A 9,921-nucleotide genomic window follows, 5' to 3' on the forward strand; every position below is an offset into this window, starting at 1 on the left:
GTTTCTGTACACTAATGGAATAGCAGGAAGAGAACAATCCCATTTACAGTTGCACCAAAAATAATACCTAGGAATCATCACCTAACCAAAAACATGAAAGACCTGTACTCCAAAAACAATAACACACTGATGAAAGATATTGAAGACGACACAAATGGAAAGATTTTCAATGCTTATGGATTGGAAGAACCAATATTGTTAAAATGTCCATACTACCCAAAGCAATCTACAGATTTAATGCAATCTCTATCAAGATATCAATAACATTTTTCACAGACCTAGAATAATACTAAAATTTGTGTGGAACCACAAAAAGACCCTGAATAACCAAAGCAGTCTTAAGAAAGAAGAACAAAGCTGAAGGTATCACAATCCTAGATTTCAAGACATACTACCAATGTATAATATCAAAACAGTTTGGTACTGGCACAAAAATAGACCTAGATCAATGGAACAGAACAGAAAACTTGGATCCACAGCTATATGGTCAACTAATCTTTGACAAAGCAGAAAAGACTATCCAATGGTAAAAAGACAGTCTCTTCAATAAATGGTGTTGGGAAAACTGGACAGCTACATGCAAAAGAATCAAATGGGACCACTTTAAATTCAAAATGGATTACAGACTTTAAAGGTGAGACCTAAGCCATAAAGCTCCTAGAATAAAACATAGGCAGTAATCTCTCTGACATTGGCCTTAGCAACATATTTATTATGGTACATATCCTCAAGCAAGGGAAACAAAAGCAAAAATAAATTATTAGGACTATACCAAAATAAAAATCTTTTGTACAACAAAGGAAACCAACAAAAGGCAACCTGCTGAATGGGAGAACGTATTTGTAAATGATATCCCCAATAAGGGGTTAATATCCAAAATGCATAAAGAACTTCTACAGTTCAACACCAAAATAATAATCTGATTAAAATGGCAGAGGATCTGAATAGACATTTTTCCAAAGAAGACTTACAGATGGCTGACAGACACATGAGAAGATGCTCAACATCACTCATCATCAGGGAAATGCCAATCAAAACCGCAAAGAAAAAACCCAAAAAGCCACAATGAGAGAGCACTTTATACCAGTCAGAATAGCTGGTATCCAACAGACAGGAAATAACATGTCAGTGAGGCTGCGGAGAAAAAAAAAAAAAAAAAAAAAATGTCGTTCACATTCCCCTGTTGGTGGGAATGTAAATTGGTGCAGCCACCATGGAAAACAGTATGGAGGTGCCTCAAAAAATTAAAAATAGAATCACCATACTAGCCACTAATTCCACTACTGTGTATTAAGCCAAAGAAAATGAAAACATTAATTCAAAAAGATATATGCACCCCTAGGTTTACTGCAGCATTATTTACAATAGCCAAATGATGGAAGCAGCCCAGGTGTCCATTGCCTGATGAACGGATGAAAAAGTGAGAGGTGTATAGGTTTCCAGTGATGGAATGAATAGGTCATGGGAATAAAAGACACAGCACAGGGAATATAGTCAAATGATATTATAATGGCGTTTTAGGATGACAAGTGGTGGCTGCACTGGTGACGCTCATCGCATAACACCGACTCGTCAGATCACTGTGTTGTACGCAGGAAACACATGTAATATGCGTGTCAGCTACACTTCAATTTAAAATAAAAGTCTATATGGCTCCTTAATTTTCCCCAGGTAAGAGATGCCAGGTGAAACTTAACATGTTTCATATTTATAATCTCCCAGTCATAGCCCTATGCTGGTATCATTCTCCATAGTCGTTCCTTTTTTGCAGGGGAGGGGTTATTTTGTCATAGTAAAATACACGTAACATAAAACTGTTCACTTTAACCGTGTGTAAGTTATATACTTCAATGGCAATAGTTACATTCACGTTATGCAAGCACCACCAGTTTCTCAATATTTTAACATAATCAAATGAAACTTGAGAATTAAGCTAGATACTAAATATTTCGCCAGTTTTAAGAGTAGAAGAAATATATTTACCTGAGATATATAATCATAATTTTGTCAGAAAATTCCAGGTTACAAGATGGATAAAATACATTTGTGAGAATATTTGTATTCAGCCTGAATTTGCATGTTTCAATTCCACATTTGGGTTTGATAGATTTAGGAAAATAGAATAATGTTATACATTTGAAAAATTTTAAACCTTTCTTTATTCACTATTTAATAAGTTAATGATCACTTTCTAAGTGCAGGCACTGTACGAGGTTCACACTTCAATGACCATATCAAACAAAAACCCTGTTTGCACTGAGTCTCTCTAGCAGGGCATTCAGATAATCTCATTGGGTAACTGCCATAGGGAAAACTAGAGAAAGATGGGGTGTTGTCTTGTAAACTTACTATATTGAAGATCTTTACTATTTACGCTACTCACAATTTCATACTTACGTGCTCCTTCAGACTTTTGCTTTCTAGGCTTTGCAGTTTTTACTGGGAAAATTTTGAAGATGTTTCTTCAGTTCTTGCTTCTTGCGAAAAGAAAAATAACTTTTCTCTTTCCACTCCACCTATACCCTGATCCAGTTTATTGGGTATCACATCTGTGTGGCTCCATGGTGCTCTATGCTTTTGATTCTCTGTTGGTTGTCCTTGTATCATATTTGATTAGGTTTTCGTGCTGTTTGATAATCTGATGGAAGTTCTGTATGCCAGGAATTGCCCAGTCACCAGACGTTCTGAGTGCTAGTTACGAAAGTACACCTTTATAGCTCACTGAATTAATGTGTACTCTAATCCCCAGATACAAAAGTGGGTTTAATATTTATGTATATATTTTTTCAGTGTTTTCAGGAATGTATCTGTGAGATTCTAACAAGCATTGTGTGGGAGGAAGAAAACAAAAAAACAGAAAAAGAAGTTAAACAGATCTCTCTGCCCTGGAACTTCTCAGCATTTTTAATATACTACTATGTACTGCAAGTCTCAAAGAGGGGGCTTTAGTACAAGTATAGAGCATGTCCCCACATCACATGGCAACGGACAGGACACTGTAGGAATTCCCGGTACACAAACATAGGACGCATCCTAACAGAAGGGAATTGGAAGAGGCAGGTTTGAAATGAGTCAGTCTGAATAACTAACCTGAGAGATTTCTTGGAAGCTGTGTGTTAAATGCATGTTAAAATGAATTTCCATTGTCTACCTTTCAGTTGATTTTGTAGCTCTAATTTGCCTGTACTGTTCACTTGATTAGTAAATTCAGACATGCCCGTTCCGTCAAAGTAAAGTTAGAACCTCAATCATAGAAATAAGCATAAACATAAACATCAACTTTTATGTGGCATGACTTTTAAACTTACTTTGTACCAAGGCTTTCCTGTGAGATGTTGTATTTTCTTTTCAGAGTGCCAGAGCAGAACTGGAAAAGCTGCGGCTCAGTGAAAAGCGGGATCAAGAGTTGGGGGAGAGCAGCTTAAAGGAGAGAGCCTCCATGGTGGCCCAGTGCCTGGAGCACAAGGACGAGAAACTTCGAACTCGAACCAGGAAACATCGGAGTTTCAACTGTCTGGAGGACACAGAGGCTGAGGTCCTTCATGGGCCACAAAAAACCCATAAAGTCCTCAAGACATTGAGGAAGACTGAGGACAGGAATGGCAAAGCTGCTTTGGACTCTGATAGTAAGTTACCATCAAGGGTAATTGAAGAACTTAGCGTGGTGCTGCAGCGGACGAGAACCCTTCCAAAGGACTTAGAGGACGAGCAGATCTTGCAGAAAGAGATAAAATAGTTCCGCAGTTTGTTTTTAATATTGTATACTGTGTGTGTCTGCAAACCAGAAACCAGACAGTAAAATTCATGGTTTGTAAGATTTGTGTAGCTATACATAGCATTTAAATAGCATTTTCAAATATATATGTACATACATGATAAGTAAAAGATGCCGCTTTTTTAGGTCTGAACAAAGCTTGTACAGTTCAACTGTAGAAGAGTCAGCCAAGCTTTTATAGTAGTTGTCTGTTGAACAGTGTAATTTAGGAGAAATCTCAAACTGTACTGTATTGTATAAAATGCTTTGTTTAAATGAAGCCTATGAAACTGTATGTAACGCATTTTGCACTTTGAGAAACCTTGTATATTAAGTTACCACGTATGTTTTTAGGTTTACATAGGGTCCACCTTACAGAAAAGAAAGGGAAGTTGTAAAGGGAAAGGATTTATTTTAGTGGCTGCCTATAAAACAATGGAGTTTTAAAAAGAGGCCAGGAGTGAACAAAACACGAAGGAGGTCAGTTAAGTTCTGATCCGTAGTGAACAGAATGAATCTTATTAACGAGAAACTGCTTGTTAAGAAAAAAGTCTAGTGACTGTTTCCCAAGATAACGTTCAGCCAACAGCCACGAGTAACAGCAGCGGCCACACCTACTTACGGTGGTAGTGAACCGGCCACAGAGTGCACTCACTACACTTCAGTTCTGCAGAGGGGGCTGCTGACAAGACACGTACCCTGCATTGAAGACTCACTGTGTGCACAGGACCTGGCATGGACGCCGTTCGCACTGTGGCTGTATACATTTGGTTTTAATTCCTTACTGGGGTTTTCATATGTATTCACTATCAACAGGGTTTTGTTATTTTTTCATTGTTATACTTGATATTTCATTTCTTATTTTAAGTAAGGCGGTAATAGGTTTCTCTGCAATGTCAGAATTAACTGCAGGTTTACAACATATGGCCATTTTAGGGTGGGGGATAGTTTATCCCACTTTTGGCGGCTACCCATTTGTTCACATTTAATCAAGTCTCTTGATTTAAGGAAAAAAAAAAGTCTCCTCCCTGTGCCTACTAAATAATAACAAAGCCCTCTGTTTTTGCTTCCACGTCAAGGTAAGCTACTGAGTTGGTGATTTTCCTCCGACAGTCAATACTATCTAATTATAGTTCACATTAGGAACAGCGCTTTTCATCGATTTCTTAAGAATTTTATTAGGTCTGATGAGTTTTGATTAAAATTATATAGCTAAGCTTTATTTCAACCACTTATTTCCCCCTGTTTTTCAGGTGACTTCTTCAGAATCTATTATACAAAGGCCCACACTTTGGTCAGTCCAATCACAGTATAGTAATATACTCTTAAATGCTCTGAATTTCTTAATTGTAAAATACTAATCACATTTTTGGTGATACAGTAGTTTGCCATGGGTGTGTGGTATTTATTCTTTAAATCCAAATCGATTGGAATTTTTTAAAGAAACTGCAGGTCAGTTTATGAAGCAGGTATTAGCACTGCTGGGGAGCCTTCACTTAAAGTTTGAAATGCTATTTAGGAAAAAAAAAATCTAAAACTATTATTCCTAATAGATGATAATATTTATGAGATAAGCAGGCATATGACAATGTTTGACACTGGGAAAGTACCTAGAGTTTTTTTTTTACCTGCCTTACCTGAATATTTTTGAAACTGGAGTTTAAAATCTAATAGCCCTGTTTCCCTTCCTTTCCTCTATAATTGTCTCCATTTTTCAAGAGTAAGATAAGGGCTAATGATGACATCTCATATTTTGAATAAAAATTAAAATTGGTTTACAACTCCATTTGAATGTGATTGTTCTTTTCAGAAGTTAAAGGTTTTTTTCAAATAAATCCAATCTTCTTTCCTTTTTAAATATTTGAATATATACTTCAAACAAGCTATGTCATTTTTTCCCAAACTTGTCAGTATGAATATTGTTCTACTTTAAATGATGAATACACACAGATATAGTACACAAACATATCAATGGTACTCTTTCATTTCTATAGCCCTAAAGTTAATTACTAGACATAGCTTTTAAATATTTGACTTCTAAACAAATCATTACCTGATGATTTATGAAAGTGGCACCGAAAATTCAAAACTAAGCAAAAGTAATTGAAGCAAAATATGACTTGTGTACATAACTATAATAGCTGCCAATCTGCATTGTTCCGATGATAATTTTTAATTCTAAAATACACAAACTGTTTATTGCAAAAGGAAATATTTTTGAAAATGCATCAAACTTATTTGAAGAGACTAGTATTCACATATTTTCATGTTTTCTCAAACTTCTGAAAATCACTATGGAGAAAAGATGATTAAAATTTTTATCATCTTATCAAAATTTGCACCAAGACTTCCATAATTATCATTCACTCAACAAAAGATAGAATTATGTGAATAATTTTCTGTCATGTGTACAGTCATGTTTATCTCTAATCATCTGGAAATACAAAGCACAGAAATGAATATTAGGTAACTAAAATTAATGTTTTATATCTGTTATTTTATTATTTGGAATAATTTTTTATTGCAAATGTTCTAAGTTATATTGTACATTCCTATCTTCTCTACCATGGCTACCATATGTTGAATGTAAACTTAATAATTTGGATAGCTCTACAGATTTAAGACCTTTTATGAATTATGGGATTCATGTTCAGAATCTAAGTGTCCTCATCTGAGAAGTGGGAGTAATACCTATCTTGTAGGCATTTTGTGATAACTAATTTTATATATATATTTATATGTGTGTTTGTGTATATGTACATATACACACGTATCTCATAGTTTTAATAAATTACTTATTAATGTATTAGTTTTTCTAGCTCTCCTTTGATTCAAGTCCTGAGACTTACTCATTTTCAAATTGTCTCTATCAGTTTTTTCCCCCATTGTTCTTAAAATATCCACTAACACAACACATTACCACAGGTTGTGGGCTGAATTGTGTTCTCCCAAACCCCATATGTTGAAGACCTAATCCCCAGTACCCCAAAATGTGGAGTATTTGGAGATGGGGCCTTTAAAGAGGTGATTAAGTTAAAAGGAAGTTATTAGCGTGGGACCTAATCAAATCTGACTGGTGTCCTTAAAAAAAAAAAAAATTAAATTTGGATACAAAAAATACCAGGGATGTATACGCACAGAGAAAAGGCCATGTGAGGACACAGCAAGAAGGTGGCCACCTGCAAGCCAAGGAGAGAGGCCTCAGACAAAACCATCTAATATCTTGATCTTAGACTTCTAGCCTCCAGCACCGTAAGAAAAGGCCCTATTGTTTAAGCTACCCAGTCTGTGGTATTTTGTTAATGAAAGCCCTAGCACACTTTTATGTTAATCTTAATATAGATATCAAACAGAATACTCCCTGACATTTATCCGTATTGGTTCACACACTCTTGTTATCCCACCTATCAGAATGTACTATTACATCAATGCAGTGAATACAGTGTAATATTACAGCTATCAATGATTAATGGAGAATAAGAGATGTTGAGACGTCACTGCTTAGAAGTCAGCTAGCCAGACAACTTGAATGCTAAAATAATATAAACATTTGAAAATTTGCCCAGCAAAACTATAGTTTGGGTCTGCTTGTAAAGATTCAAGTTCTATGACCTCAAGAACACTATTCCAGCAGAATGAAGACGCTGACCCCTCACACACATGACAGAATACTGTGAATCCTTCCAGTGAACAACGCAGAGAGATCTTGAGTTCAGTAACTGAGTACGCACTAGACAGAGTCCTTCAATTGACCCAGATGAGCCAAACCAGAATCCTACTGCCTAAGATTAGATCAACACTAACCATCAAATAAAAGTGACATTTGTATCTCATTGGAGGGGATTTCATCTTCCCCTTCAGTAATTCTCTCACTTGTCACCTTTTTTATCCCCTCCCGTTTTCTCTTTGAAACCTCTTCATTCAGCCATGTTTCCTGCTATTTACCATAACCGCTCCTGGCAAGGTCAGAACAACTTCATTGCTAATTCAAATGGTCACTTCTCAGATGTTGTACCTAACACCTATCACCATCTGTAGCATTTCACACAGTCGATCACCCCACCTTTGTGGGAAACATTCTAGCATTGGTCTTCAGGATATTTCTATCATGTGGTTTTCTCCTTCACTGGTCTGTCATAGATCCTTTACAGGTTACTCATCTCTATATAACTGAGCTAGAGGAAATCATTTAATCTCATAGCTTCAAATACAGTACATATTCTGACTAAATAGTTCCAGTCTGGACCCACCCACTGAGCTCCAGACTGTAATTTACATTTCCACTTGAGTGTCCAGCTGTCATTTCAAATGTACCATATCTAAAACTCTTAACATATTCTTCATCCTTTCCATTCCACCCTCTTCTGCCCTTTCTAGGACTCAGGTACAGGAAGATCAAGCAGATTATTCAGGTAATGATCGGCAGAGTCGGCATTTGAATGCAAGCAGTCTAGCTCAGGAGTCCACACTTCTAAACTCCACATTAGCTTGCTCAGACCACTGTCCTCTCTTGCCTGAATGATTACAAAAGATGTACTATGTGGAACAAATCACAAATTAATCTTTATAAGAAAAAGCCAAATTAATCTTTTTAAATATAAAATAGTCTCTCCTAACAACCCTTGAATAGCTTTCTATTTCTGTTAAATGGAAAGTATCTATAAATACGAGCCCTGGAATAATTGGTTTCAGTGTGCTAACTGCTACTTCTGTCATCTCACCAATCTTCACCTCCCTCACTTTGATACAAGCATACTTGTTCCTCAAAATCACCAGGCATGAAAATGCTTTAGCTTTGCATGAACTGTTCCTGGTAAGTACCATGCTGTCCAGACATACACATACCGCACTGTGACCTTCATGTAGTTCACCATCAAATGGCTCCTTAACAGACCTTCTCTGGACATCCCATATAAAATGGCATCATCACTTTCTATCCCCTTTATTTTCTTGCATCATAGAATTTACCACCCCCTAACAACTTACATATTTATTTGTATATATTTTCATGGTCTAACTATTTCCAATAGAATCTGTCAGTGTAGAATCTTAGGTTACCACTATATTCCCAGCACCTAAAACAGTGCCTGTACCATAGCCTATAGTCACTACTGAAATATGTATTAAATATATGAAGTCATGGTATAAGGAAATAGTCTGAAGAAGAAAAATGGTCCCACCAAGAGCAGGAACAATGGATTAAAAAAAAAAAAACTGTAAAGACTATTGCTGAAATGAATAGGAATGAATGTGGCAACATTCTGAGGAAGTAGGAACATTATACAGCTGCTCTTTTTCTGTGCGTATTCACAGAATCTGTACACAGGGAAATAAGTTGAAAATAATCTGGCCTTTGATCAAGTTGAGAGATGCTTTTTTCAGAGAGATAAATCAGAGTTTTTGAGAAGCAAAATTGGAGACTCAAGGGACAAAAATCCCAAAACTGCTGGCTTTCCTTTTAAGACAATTTGCTGAATAACAATGCCATAAAGGGCAGTAGGCTAATAAGTTCAGCAGAAAAGGCTTCAGTAGCAGAGTTGAGTTTTTTTGTAGGCTTATAGTACTAAGAAGACAAAGATTCAAGTTTACTTACTATCATGGAGAGGTTCCTTTCTGAACATACAAGCTCCAGTTGGGAACCTTGGAGATCCATATGGTCAGAGCATGTATGAATTGGAATTTTAACAGAACATGGTCAAAACTGCCTCACAACCTTAATTCATCTCAGTCCCTAATTGGGTCAAGATCATCAGCTTTCTCTGCTAAAACAGGAAAACAGAAAAAATAAGATGTAGAGTTCACTGTCTGGCATGAAAAAAGAAATCCCTCTTCTGGTGCCAAAACTAGATAAAGACACTACAAAAAAAAAAAAAAAAAGAATTATAAACCAATATTCCTGATGAATATAGATGCAAAAACCCTCAGCAAAACATTAGCAAACTGAACCGAAAAATACATTAAAAAAATCATTCACCATGATCAAGTGGGATTTATTTCCAGGCTACAAGGGTGGTTCTATATTCACAAATCAATCAACATGATACATCGACAAAAGATAAAAACCATACGACCATTTCAATAGATGTAAAAAAGCATTTGACAAAGTACAACATCCATTCATGATAAAAACCCTCAACAAAGTAGCTTATAGGAAACATTCCTTAACA

At 36.1% G+C, this 9,921-nt stretch overlaps 1 protein-coding gene across 2 annotated transcripts in view; it reads left to right on the forward strand.

Moving 5' to 3' along the window:
- Positions 1–9,525, forward strand: part of ARAP2 (ArfGAP with RhoGAP domain, ankyrin repeat and PH domain 2) — a 171,171-nt gene extending 161,646 nt beyond the window's left edge. For both annotated transcript variants that reach the window (XM_008701374.2, XM_008701376.2), the window contains one exon: positions 3,353–9,525. In XM_008701374.2, coding sequence (XP_008699596.1) covers positions 3,353–3,736 — 384 coding nt within the window. In that variant the 3' untranslated portion in view covers positions 3,737–9,525. The remainder of the gene's footprint in view (positions 1–3,352) is intronic.
- The last annotated feature ends 396 nt before the right edge of the window (positions 9,526–9,921 follow it).

The sequence above is a fragment of the Ursus maritimus genome, unplaced genomic scaffold (assembly GCF_017311325.1).
Source record: "Ursus maritimus isolate PB19 unplaced genomic scaffold, ASM1731132v1 scaffold_8, whole genome shotgun sequence".
Classification (NCBI taxonomy): domain Eukaryota; kingdom Metazoa; phylum Chordata; class Mammalia; order Carnivora; family Ursidae; genus Ursus; species Ursus maritimus.